The sequence below is a fragment of the Oculina patagonica genome, chromosome 5 (genome assembly GCF_052425735.1).
Source record: "Oculina patagonica isolate OP01 chromosome 5, crgOcupat, whole genome shotgun sequence".
In the NCBI taxonomy this organism is placed as follows: domain Eukaryota; kingdom Metazoa; phylum Cnidaria; class Anthozoa; order Scleractinia; family Oculinidae; genus Oculina; species Oculina patagonica.
Window position 1 is genome coordinate 6,873,862 of NC_135762.1, and position 12,905 is coordinate 6,886,766.

General features: G+C 39.6%; 1 protein-coding gene across 1 annotated transcript; it reads right to left on the reverse strand.

The window, feature by feature from the left end:
• Positions 1-453: 453 nt before the first annotated feature.
• LOC144655227 (vacuolar protein-sorting-associated protein 36-like) lies at positions 454-12,883 on the reverse strand. Its single transcript, XM_078515449.1, has 15 exons — positions 12,687-12,883; positions 10,460-10,528; positions 8,798-8,868; positions 8,051-8,165; positions 7,766-7,858; positions 7,070-7,156; positions 5,890-5,922; positions 5,414-5,491; positions 4,858-4,913; positions 3,948-4,026; positions 2,774-2,839; positions 2,453-2,517; positions 1,853-1,937; positions 1,467-1,543; positions 454-844 (listed from the first exon to the last, which is right to left on the reverse strand). Exons 1-15 carry the CDS (start codon positions 12,789-12,791, stop codon positions 748-750), a joined length of 1,176 nt encoding a protein of 391 aa, XP_078371575.1. The 5' UTR covers positions 12,792-12,883; the 3' UTR covers positions 454-747.
• Between the last annotated feature and the right edge of the window lie 22 nt (positions 12,884-12,905).

Here is a 12,905-nt window from a genome sequence, read left to right on the forward strand (position 1 = left end):
TAAGCGGAGCCATAAGCTCGACGGAATCGGAGTTGGTAGAATCAGAATGTTTCCATTTTCTTCCGATTCCACTTATGACTCCGTCGCTTATGATCCAGTGAAAACTAGATTGTCGGAGTCGCAATCACACGCGAAAGAACAAACCAATCACAATGCTAGTTCTCACGCCCTCAGAGTGCTTCCTTTCTGCTTGCGACTTCGACAATCTAGTTTAATAATAAGCGATGGAGTCACAAGCGAAATGGCAGCTCTGTTTACGACTCCATCGGTTAGATTTTCACCAGATCGTTTAATTCTGCGCTCCTGATTACGACTCCTACTCTGACTCTGTCGGTAGTGAAAACCAGACTTAACAATACACCGATCATCATGGTCTTTTAATAAATCGTTTATTGTAAGCTCAGCCCAAATGCCTCTTTTAGGCCCCTCGAAAGCCACCACCCCCCCCCCCCCCCATCTCTCGAAATCGTATCAGCCCAGGGCTGACAAATATTTGTTTCCTGTTTCAGTGGCATGCCTGTAAACGGGTTTTGTAGCTATCTCGAAGCTAAGTGCATGACCACTATTAACAACATTTACATTTACAATCGGCATGCAGTTTTCACTGCAGCTAAGCGGAAGCGGGTACAGGCGCGAATTCATGAAAGAGAACGAGAACACTAACAGTCAATCTCTGGCCTCTGACCATTATCGTTAAAGAAAACACTATAATGTTAATTTATCAAATTCGGAATTTTTCGGTCGCCTTCAATCAGTTCTCTCGAGGAAAAGATTGGGATAGAACCGGAGACCCTCCACGCTGTCATCCCGGCATGCCTTGCCGGCTTGTTCTGTAACTAAGAGCCTATCACAAGAATAGAAACCTATTAGTAAATTATAAATAGTAACATTACATTGTAATAAAAATCATTAAAAGCAACTAATAATTAAGTTATGAAGTCCCAGGCAAAATATTCAAGAGCAAAAGTGAAAAAATCGGAGGGAGCGGAGCGGAATTTAACCAAAGAGAACCGTTAAAATCCACGTAGTTCATCAAACAAAAATGTTGATTGAGTTAAGAAAACAGGCAAATGAGATTCTGTTCAGGCGATGTGGAATTATTACACGACTAAACATGGTTGCCACAGACATTAGTTTTCAAAATTCTCTGACTTATCCCTGATAAAAATATAATTTCCCTGACGTAGTAAATGCAAAATGTCAGATATAGTAGCGGCCTCCAGCGCCGCTTCCAAGAAGAAACATATCGCTGAGATCACGTTGACCTGAAATGTTTCTTCCAGCCATAAATTGTATGAAATCAGCGGGGTTATATTCCAATTTTCCCTGACTATCCTTCAAAATGTCAATTTTTCCTAACTCAAAATAAAATTCCCTGACCTTGAAGAATTTTATTTTTCCGTGACCTGTGGCAACCCTGCAAGCCTATAACTGACCACAGGCAAGGAAAATATATCCTACATTACCTTTCTTTAGCCAGCATGACCGATACTTTGGCCAGGTGGGCCAGTTCCTCTGCTGTTACTGAAGTCTTTTCATCCAGCTAAAAAAAGAAAAGGAAAAGTGTTTTACATTAGATTGAAGACAAATTTTACTGCCAAGATGTTATTCTGATACCTTCAAAGATTAAAGCAGCTTTGTCACGGACATCGAATCTTAAAGAGTTTGTTATACGAAATCCCCAAGGCCAATGTGATTGGTCAACTCAAACGAAACTCGCCAGAATAAAAAGACAGTGCTTGGTCTCGTGGTGCGGAGGCTAAAATATTTTAATAGTCGAAGCTCTGGGGCCCCGGGGAGGAGGGGGGGGGGGGGAAAAAGGGGGTTAAAAACACTGCGTAGATATGCTTACAATTTGCTTAGTTGTCCGTATGACTTCTTCGTCACTGTGAGACAAGGATTGAATAACCAAGACACCACTGTCAAACGCTCGTAATCTGAAACAATAAAAAGGAAGTCAACCTTTTAAACACTATGGTCCAAATTTTCTAGATAAAGGGTGTGGGCGCAATACATGTATAAGAAAGAGCTACGAACCCCTAACGATTGCAGAAAGGTGGAGAAACATTGAACAATCTGACGTTAACAATCTAGGACCTGATCAAGAAGGGAACATTTTGTGTCAGGGTGTTACTGCGCTTTGTTAGTTGCTAGTGATTGTAGAGACCGAAGAGTTCTACAGGCCAGGTAGTCGCATAACAAAACTGACTGTCGAATTGAAATGTATAAGTAAATTTCTATTCAGAAATTGGCCATTTCCGAGTTACCTTTTGCCTCTGTTTCAAAACGAGTCTACGTGCGAAACCATTCAAATAAAAATGAGTTTGATTTGCATGAAAATGACGTGTAGGTGAAACTCATTTTCATATGAATGGTTTCACACGTAGACTCGTTTTAAAACAGAGGCAAGGGGTAATTCGGAAATGGCCTATTGGACAACGGAGTAACTTACTTTAGTGGCATGTTCACTGATGAGAACAATTTGGCTGCATTGACTAAGTCGTCAGGAGAGACAAGCTGCAGATAGAACATTGCGATTAATACAAATGACGTATTACGACTCGTGAAAAGGAAAAACGCGTTGAAAGGTTGCATATAGGTTAAAAGAGACAAGCGAGGCTCAGCCTTCTGTGAAAAAATTCTATTAGTTCGTTGCGCGAGGTGAGCGCGACGAGCCAAAAGAATGACCGCGTAGGAGGATGGGTAACGCTATTAATATTTTATTCTTCATTTTCTTTATGTGCGTAAATAAATCCATGGAAAACTGACAAACCTCCATTCCTCTTGCCCTGTTGAACCTACAGTACACATCCGTCAGGGTCATCATACCTCCCTCATCCTTGATAAAGAAACGAAACAAAGAACTTTCAGTACCGTCTTCTAATGTTCAGAATATATAAGGGAGTTGAGGGCCAATCACATACACGACTTGTGCACAAACAAAACTATTTCTACACAGTATGTTTCCAATACAACCGCACAACACTGGAATAACCCGCAAATCATCCATGCTGCTTGTCGTTTTCAGGTCACTTTCTCTATTGTCTAAACCTCCACTTTCCTGAATCCATTTAAAATTCCATCTCGCGGCAAACTGGGCGATGTTACCATGCATTTTAAAGTTCTGCTTCATTCTTTATGTCACAGTCTGTATAAGGAATCCCTTTATTAGCCTCATGCAAGAGGTATAACGTGGTAGTTAGCCGACACAAGTTGGCGGACGTCGTTTGTAATTATAACGTCTTAAATACAATACAGTAGAACCCCGGTAACTCGAACTCGGATAACTCGAACAACCCCGCTAACTCGAACAAGCTTCCATTTCCCTTGGATTTGAACTCACTTTTCAGTCATTTTTACTCGGTTAACTCGAACTTGGATAACTCGAAAACCCTGCTAACTCGAACTAAATTTCGTTTCCCTTGATCTAAATTTGGGTCAAATTTACCCCGATAACTCGAATTCCGGTTCTTGCAACTCGCCACGGATGCCCAATGAAATATTCTATACGCAAAATTCGTGCTTAATTATTCTTGATAAACCTAAGTTAAACGAACACTACAGCAATTTGATTTTAATTGAGCAACGAACAGATCACGTATTTGACCGGACTTTTTCCACTCTTATCATAAAATTTTTTAATCGTGTTAGAGTTTCTGACGAGATAAGTTTAATTTGCACTGCACTGTATACTGAAGTGCTGAAAAATAAGTAAACTATCAATTATTAACTTGGCAAATTAAATATTCAATCGACCCCGATAACTCGAAACCCCGCTAACTCGAACTGTTTTTCGTTTCCCTTCAGAGTTCGAGTTACCGGGGTTCTACAGTATTTTTTTTCGCGGAAACAAAAGAAAGGTCACAGCTTTAAACTTTTTCCGTAGTACGTGGCATTTCAGACAGCTCACAAATAGCCTATTGCAAGCAACAAGGGGACAATCTTACCATGATAATCTTTTGTAAGAATGTACCAAGTTCTTTAGCTAGTTCTTTGTGATAACTGGCACCTGATCCGTGTGTCTCCCTGAAAAAGTATTTTCATTCATAAGAAGACAAAGTATAGTGAAGTGAATACTTTATTTACCCTCGGATTGTAGAGTAGCTTTTAACATAGCTAATATCTCCGAGCATTTCAACAGTACAACGGCATAACGTCGCACTTTTGTTGCGTGAAACTCAAATTATCAGTTGAGCGAAAATAAATGTACTCTGAACTCGAACAATAAATTATACTTATAGCCACAAATTTGAGAACTTGGGTTGTTTACTTGAAATTTTGGTGATATTTGAATCAACTATCGAGCTGCACTGTACGATTTAGACACGACGATAGATCAGTATCTTAAATACATATATTACCGAACTTGAAACAAAATTAAAGGAGCTTATGTATCAGTCAATTCCAAGCGAGTCATGCCCCCTCCCCCTCCGGGACAAACCCCCAGGCATTTCAAAATGTGTGATCAAATTCCCCACTATGTGGACCGGGCAACGGTCAGTTGCCCCACCAGTCGGGGCTGAAATGTCATTGTGAGTTGGGTCTTCTTGGTAACACTAGGTCTAAACTAACACTAATGCCCTATTAATCAGCAAATTTTAATAGGGAAAGGTACGTTGAAACTGCTTTACATTAACGTAACAAAAAGAGGAAAGTTGGACAGCCAAGGAACAACTGGAAGCGGTCCATGCTGCAGGAGTTGGAAAGAGAAGACTACTCCTGGGAAACTACTCCTGGAAAATACAAGTGGACGCCCTATGTGATGAATATTAGAGGGGGGGGGTTAATTGTTTGATGCTCCTGGAGGGAATGCCGGCAACACTACATTCGTTTATGAATTCCTTTATAATTAATTACCTTGTCACAGGGTTGGCTATTCCCATACTGAGGAGATAAGACTTGAATGTAACTGTCTGAAATATAAGCAAGACATCACTCACATCAACTGAGTATGAATAGGGCAAAATCAAAACTTTGCAGCCACAGTAAAGACCGCGTTGTATGAGGCAGTTTTCGTTGCGACTTGCAACTCAAAAGACGTTTTATTGCCAACTGCCAAAAATTAAAATCCATGTGTAACATTCCACTTTTGCAACCTTCTGAATTATGCAACAAAATGTGGCATTGGAAGTTGCAAGTAAAGTAGACTTATCCTTTACTTTTTGCAATGTTGCAAGGCAAGTTTTTGTGTAACATGCCGTAACATGTCACACAACTTTGTTAAAATGAGCCAACTAGAGCGCATCCTTCAGAGCTACTACATCAGTTCAGAAATTGTTGAGTTGAATGTATCATAAAATTCAGGTAGTACTGTATTTTATCATCAGGCTGAAATAATCTACTCTAAACTGGCTTTAAGTGAGTTATAACTTTGAGACATAGATAATAGACATGACTAAGTATGTGGTTTTACCTCATCTTCTGTAATTGAACCTTTTTTCTCCTCTAGCTTAGAGGCTACTTTATCAGCTATAGCAACCATTTCTTTTGCCTGAGATCAAATAAAAAGAGGATAAAACAAGATGTAAGTCAGATCACCCAGATGGACCACTGCTTACAAGTTAAACTACCTGATCACTCTTTACCATTAGAGGAAAACCCTACCACATGCATCTGCGGAATTGTTGCTTCAAGCAAAGTCACTAGGCTCGATTAAATATTTTTTCCAGCCGCTTTTTCGGGAAAAGGCGGAAATCGAGCCTAGCAAAGTCACTACTATACATGTGAAATAATGTCTTGTAAGTGACCATGCATGAATAATTCTAAAGTGTTTAGCCAAGTAATTAGAATCAGATAAATTACAGACCTGTAACATGGTTAAAATGCGTTCACGCATTCATTTAAAACAATAGGTTTCTATCTTAAATTAAGAAATAACAATAATGATACCTTCTCCATAAGAGCATCCAAATCTTTAAATGCCTGACACCAGAAATAATTAAAAATAAAATTATTATATGAACTACATGTAGCACAAAATCTTGAATGCACATATGTCAAATTAAGGTAACATTGTGGTTTGGTATAAAATTGTACTGTACATTGTACTTGTACATTTCAAGACTCTGCAAACTGAAAACTAATACCCTGATCTACCACGACTATACCGTAATTACTCGAATAAGCGCCGCCCCCTTATAAGCGCCGCCCTCGAAAAAGCGCCGCATTTGGAACAAAAAAGTTAATAAGCGCCACCCCCGAATAAGCGCCGCAGTCCCGATGCGGTGCTTATTCGAGGAATTCCATTAAACTAAAAACAGCACTACAAAGCAACTCTAAAACAAACTTGGACATTTCTTTCCATCGAAAACGGTGTTTTGCAGTTCAAAGTGATTGTTTTACCGCTCACCCATTAGTTTTTCTATCCAATTTTCATACAAAGTGCGGTTCTGTAAAAGTTGTGAAGGTCGCGAACTTTGCCAGGACAGCTAGCGCCACTTCTCTCTTCAGCAAAAGACGAAAACTGACAATCAAAAGACGCTATTTTCAATTACTGTTAAAAGATTAGATTCTTTGTAGCATCCAAATTTTAAATAAGCGCCGCCCTTAAATAAGCGCCGCCCTCGAATAAGCGCCGCACTTGAGACACGAAAAATTTAATAAGCGCCACGGCGCTTATTCGAGTAACTAAGGTAGTCTCCTTAGCAGCCATTTTTAGTGTCGTCACACAATGACTTTGTCAGAAATGGAAACCTTTGGATATGTTTGTGATATTCCAATACTGAAAAGTTTCCAAGCCTTAACAACTGGGAAGTATTTGACTATCCTAGTCACCATGTATAAGCTCCAAGTAAAGGTTTTTCCATAAATAAAGTAGTTTGATTGATTGATCGATTGATTTGTTCATTCAGAGGGCAGCTGGTTTTACAGTTTTTTACTGTCATGTGTTTACCCTCTTTAAATAAAGTTGATTATTATTATATTATTTTTCGTTTGTTTGTTCATCCATTCTCCTTTGTTCATTGGTTCATTCACTCATTCTTTCATTTGCTTGTTCCCTCGTTCATTCCATCATTCATTGTAAGTTCATATGTTCATTTATTCAATCAAATAACACCCAGTATTTCACCGTTTGAATATAGTCATCAGTCTCTTTAGATTTCTGTTCTAGTTTTCTTTCAATTCCCACTATTCCTCCAACTCCTCTTGGTCGACCCTAGAAGACAGTAAAAATAATATTTTTAACAACAGTTTTGGACCCAATATTAAGTCACTTGCCATAAATGTTCTAAACTTGTTGGTTGACATGATTTTTAATGTGCTATAACCAGCAGACACAAGGGAGAGGGGACAATCAAAGAGCATCCTGATCTGAGATCTTGAAGCAGGCACAGACTATCAAAGGCTTTGCATTGATACAGCTAGAGAGCGAACTACACTGGAGAACCACACGTAGATGTGATGAAGAGCAGCTGTCAATCAGGCAGGGGAATAATTGCCAGTTTTGGCAAATCTTCGTTGAAGCACTGGAATACATTTCCGAATTGTTTCATCCAATCAAAAACTAGTGTGAGCACTCAGGAGTACTCCGAAAGCAATCACGGGTACAAATATGTTATGTTGCTTAGCAACTTCTAGGACAAAAACCGCGTGCTCAGTCACTTCTCAGAGAAGTGATGTTGCCATCAACTAGCACTTGTTGCCCCGACTGAATGGCCCCTGCTCTTCATAAAAGGAGGATACCAAGTTATCAAGCCTAATCAGCAGAACAAGATAATTACTGCAGCAGCACTTCAACGCTGCCAATCAATTCATTTCTATTTACCAGTTGTTTTCCTGCTGCACCACTGGAAGCTGACTGTGTGCTTTGTTGCATCCATGATTTCTTGTTAATCTGCTCCACTAGCCGAGCAAAAAACTACAAACAACAGAACATGGAAGACATCTTGTCAGAGGGCTGGAAAGAATTACAAATTTAATTATAACTTGCGCAGTCTAACTTTTGATTTTAAGCCTTTGCAAGTAAAACTAGCCCTGATAAATAAATATTTCAAATTTTGTGAATTTAAACTCTGTTTAATAAGGAAAAACACTTTGATTTCTTCTCTACCTCTGAATGTCCCCCCTGTTTAAAGGAAAACTTGACACAAGCATATGGACTGGAGACACACGGACCAGGTTCCTTGTTTGCTGGAGGCGGGTGAAAGTTTACAATCACTTTTGCACTGAAATAAAGAAGCAAACAATTTTGAAAGTTTAGAAAGTTCAACAGAATAATGCAACCATTCAACCATATCAATAGGGTGGCAGCTCTCGTAAGCTTGTAATTGACTACAGGCCCTCTGGAGTACTTAGCAGTTGCTATTGTTTTGGGTGCTAGGGGCATTGTTCCTGTGGTTTGTCTATTTGCTCTCTTGAAGGGTACGAGCCTGCCTATTTATGTGAGACTTTGTGGGAGCTTTTACCCAAACCACCATTATTAGATAATAGATCCCTAGGGGATTACTCAAGGACAGGTGCAAAGAATTTTTTGGGAGGAGAGGGATGGGAATGGGGTTAAAACTGACAATTTCAGTATTTCTTTGTGTCATGAAGTTTCTGTGCTCTTTTATGAGGGGAAGGGGTGGGTTATGTTCTAAGAGGTACACATTTTTTCTTTGTGCGGGGGGGGGGGGAATTTAAGATTTTACATCTTTTACGAAGTTAAAAATATAGGGCATTATGGGGGGGTTTACACTAAATCATAAGTGTATGTTTGGGGGAGTTAAATCACAGGATTTTTTTCCTCCCTGGCATTGATTATCACTATCTATAAGATGAAATTAAATTAAGTCAAGCTTCTTGTTTGTGCACAAACCTGCTCATGAAACCACCTGATTGTTCTTCCACTTTACTTACAAGAGACAACGACACTGCTATGGCTCTGTCCTGTGCATTGTGAAAAACAAACAAGCAAAGTCTTTTGAGGCAAGGAGCCATTATTCAATTTTATGAACCCCTACCACAACAATGTGGAGATACTAGGTTACGTTGGATAGATAAAAATCAACTTGTAATAGTGAAGCAGCTTGGAATTTTATGGTCCTTTTATTTTGTAGCATTTCCAATGTTTAAGTGGGAGGGGTAGGAGAGGAAGAAGTTTGGGACTTTGTTTTCTGTTCTAATGTTCTCTTGAAGGGTAGTGAGTCCTTCATGTGCTGACCTAGTTTATATTTTAAAATATGTGTGGAGGGGGACCCAAGGGGGGGGGGGGGTACTCCGGCTTGTAAATGACGGGGATGATCGAATGAAGGCAAAACTCAGGACCCAAAAAAATCCCTAGATCAAAAATAACCTCCAAAAAAATCCCTTGTCAAATTACCCCTAAATTGCCAGGAGGGGCAATAATATAACGCAAAGAAAACCATTAAAAATTGAACGCTTGTGTTTGTAAATAAATACGCCAAGGTCTCGCCAAGGCACTTTAGTTGTTTTTAATACCCAAAAAAATCCCCTATATCAATCAAGTCACCCAAAAAAATACTTGCCAAATTTTCCAACCCCAAAAAATCCCGGAATCGAAAATTTCAAACCCCAAAAGATCCTTCGATCATCCCCATCATTTACAAGCCGGAGTACCCCCCTGGGGAGGGGGACAGGGGGCGGTAGCCCGGTAGAAAAGAAGCCGGAAGAGGAAGAAGGGAGGGTGGAAGGCAGGATTCCGAAGGTGGCAGGAAATGGGAGAAACTGAGTAAAATTTTGTGACATGCCATTATATTTTGCATATTGATATGGGGCAAAGAGGAGGGAATGGCTATAGAAAGGGGTGGGAGGCAGAAGTAAAAGGTACGGGAGGCAAGAAATGCAGACCCCCCTGTCCCCCTCCACATGTGTCAAACCTGACTGACTTGATCCAAAAAGCAATACCCTTCTTCAGACCTCTTAAGACCTGGCCAAACAGAGTCACAAGTAGACACAAGTTTTAAAATTGCCTTTACTTGCGACTCTGTTTGACAAGGACTTGCCTTAATGCATCAGTCAATTCCAGCAGTGCCCATCCCCCCCCCCCAGACTAACCCCCGGGCATTAGCATTTCTTTAAAAAAAAAATGGCAAATTCCCCGGGGTGGGGATGAAGGAACTGGGCAAATGCCCCGCTCCCGGGTTGATTGTTTTCAATCTCTCGATAGGTGTTATAAGAATATAATACAAGTTGTTGCTTCTTAGCAATGAAGAAATATCTAAAATTGAGAAAATATACCTTTAAAAGCATCCACGAACATCCACGGGGGGATGGGCACTGCTGGAATTGACTGATGGATAACTTGCGATGACTTGCACTCACTTTGGTCAAGATCAAATTTGCAAGCAAGTCGGCGTAAGCTTGTCATTATTAGTTTGACAAACCAACCCAAGTCAAAGCAAGTTGACAACAGGTCATTTGTTTGCTTTTTTTGGTTACATTTTAACTGCCTTGGAATGACCAGAGTATAACATTCTGACCGATCAAAGACCTGAATTTCACAACTAGAAATGCTTACCTGTTGATCCAAATCATCCCAAACTATTCTGTGCGTTGTGAGCTTTAGTGTACCATTTTCAAACGTTGTCTGTACCAATAAATTAAGCGAACAATAAAAAAGGAAACATTAGGAACAAAATAATTTTGCTCATGCCACTTTTTATGCACCTATCAATGGTTTGCCCCAAGATGGGGGGGGGACAACCCCAGGGGAATTTGAAATTTTTTGAAATCCCCACCCCTGGGCACCTAGTGAATGTCAAATTTCACATATCTCCTCCTAAATTTCTAACCCAGCAGACCATTTTAGATGTCAAAATCCCTAGCCTGGGAGACCTTACGATGTCAAATTCCCGTGGGTTGCCCCCCCCCCTATCCTGGGGCAAACCATTGATAGGTGCATAAAAAGAGGGTCCTGAAGGGGTAAAATGGGAACTGGGATTTGCCTATTTTGACTGGGATTTGCCTATGTTTTCATTGGGAAAATGGGATTTAGGTCACTGGGACTGGGATTCAGAAACAAAAAATGGGAATGGGAAGCGTGTCAGTACATGACTAAACCAGCATATTTTGCGCTCTATAATGTTATGTTCTTAAAGTCCGGCACTGAATAGTTAAAACGCTGAAAACTCTGAAACAAAACGATCGCACTGCACGAGTGTCCATCAAGTCTCCATCAATTTTCGTAGGAGTGATAAAGTTACTCAGCGGAACAGCTATGACTGAGGATTGGCACAAATGGAATATTTAAAAGAAGTGACAGCAAGTTCTGTCAGTCAGGGTAGTGGTAGGTACAGGATAAAAACTTGATAGCTTTAGTTAAAGATACAAAAAAATTTTATCATTCTCTACAAGACAAATGATAATAACTAGCAGAGCATGGTTTTGGATAGACCAGTCCTTGAACTATCCCTTCTGCAACCCAGGTGCAAAAAGAAAGTCTAGGATAACTTGCATGTGCATGCTTTTAAAAACAAACCAATGAAAAACGACAGAGACATGTGGCGTTTCTTAAATGTAACATGTGCCTTAGGGTAAAAATAGTTTGCTAAAATGAAAAATTCAATTATGCGACTAAAGCGCGCGATCTGCAAGAAAAAATATTGTAACCTTTGTCTAAAGCCGTAATAAAAGAATAGGTACTAAATCCACAAATACTAAATTTTTGAATTTATCATCTGTGCGTGTGCGTGTCCAAAGGTGCTGTGGAATATGGTTTGGTTCCCCCTTTTTTTGTAAGGGGGGGGGGGGAGTGAGTGGACGGATTTCATTGCAAGTTACTCTGGACTCGCTCTTCCTGCGCCTGGGTTCAATCCCTATATAGGGCACAGAAGGGAAAGTTCAGGGAGTGTACTACATTTAGGACATTAAAAAACAACACAGATATAATTTTTTGAGACCAGATTTTCCACACACTGGGAATTTCACTGCTGGGACTGAGATTTAGACAAAAAATAAGCTGGGAAATGGGATTTGGGCAAAATTTGGGCTGGGAAATGGGATTTGGTACCCCCCCTTCAGGACCCTCTAAAAAGCCTGCAGTCCCGGCGATATCAATCAATGACAATCAATAATCAATAAAATCAATAATAATCAATAACAATCAATAACAATTAATTGATTGGTATTGGAAATCAATAAAAATCAATGCCTAAAAGTTGAGTGAGTATCGATTTTTATTGATTATCATTGATTATTATTGATTATGAAATTTGTTATTTATTTTCAATAAAATGCACCATATGAACTAACAAACCATTCAGTAACCTTTATTTGCTGAGCTTCATGTTATAAGAAATCAAATGTTTCAAATTTGTAGCATTTTACAACAGATTACTATTACTGTAAAAGCTTACTAAAACGTTTGATTGTCTCGAAACAAGAACATGTCATAACATGTAACTGTTAATTTCTACTTTCTTCAGTCCGGTGGGAATGCAAGGAAAAACATTTGCAATCAAATCACCCTGAACGCGTAAATATGCCCGTGATTTATGACCCACGTCCACGCTACCTCTCGCCATAAAGTTGCATAATCGGTTATCGATTATCTATGAAAATCAATAATAATCAATAGCAATTAAGACGATTTGGTGAGTGAGTATCGATTTTTATTGATTGGTTGAACCAATCAATAATAATCAATGGATTTTTATTGAATACTATTGATTATATTGATTGCAATCAATGATTGATTTTCATTGATTGATATCGCCGGGCTGCAGTGGATTATTAAAACTTTCTACCTTTTTGTCTCCATCGTATATTCTGATGCCCGATTGCTGGTGAACGCCAGATTCACCTGGTAAAACACACACATTTGAGGAAGACGTCCAGCTGAAACGATCCATAATTGACCTAATAGCTCCTTTAATACATCTTCTCGATCTCCTCTAGCTCTCTCTTACCACTGTTCGTTCAGCTTTCGCCATGTTTTGCCGCCTGCAATCTCTCTCAGCGGTAGC

Coding starts and splice junctions, on each gene's coding strand:
- LOC144655227 (XM_078515449.1), bottom strand. CDS start 12,791: ATGGATCGTTTCAGCTGGACGTCTTCCTCAAATGTGTGTGTTTTACCA. Junction 8,869..10,459: donor GGGATGATTTGGATCAACAG/GTAAGCATTTCT, acceptor CACAATGCACAG/GACAGAGCCATAGCAGTGTC. Junction 8,166..8,797: donor TCAGGTGGTTTCATGAGCAG/GTTTGTGCACAA, acceptor TCTTTATTTCAG/TGCAAAAGTGATTGTAAACT.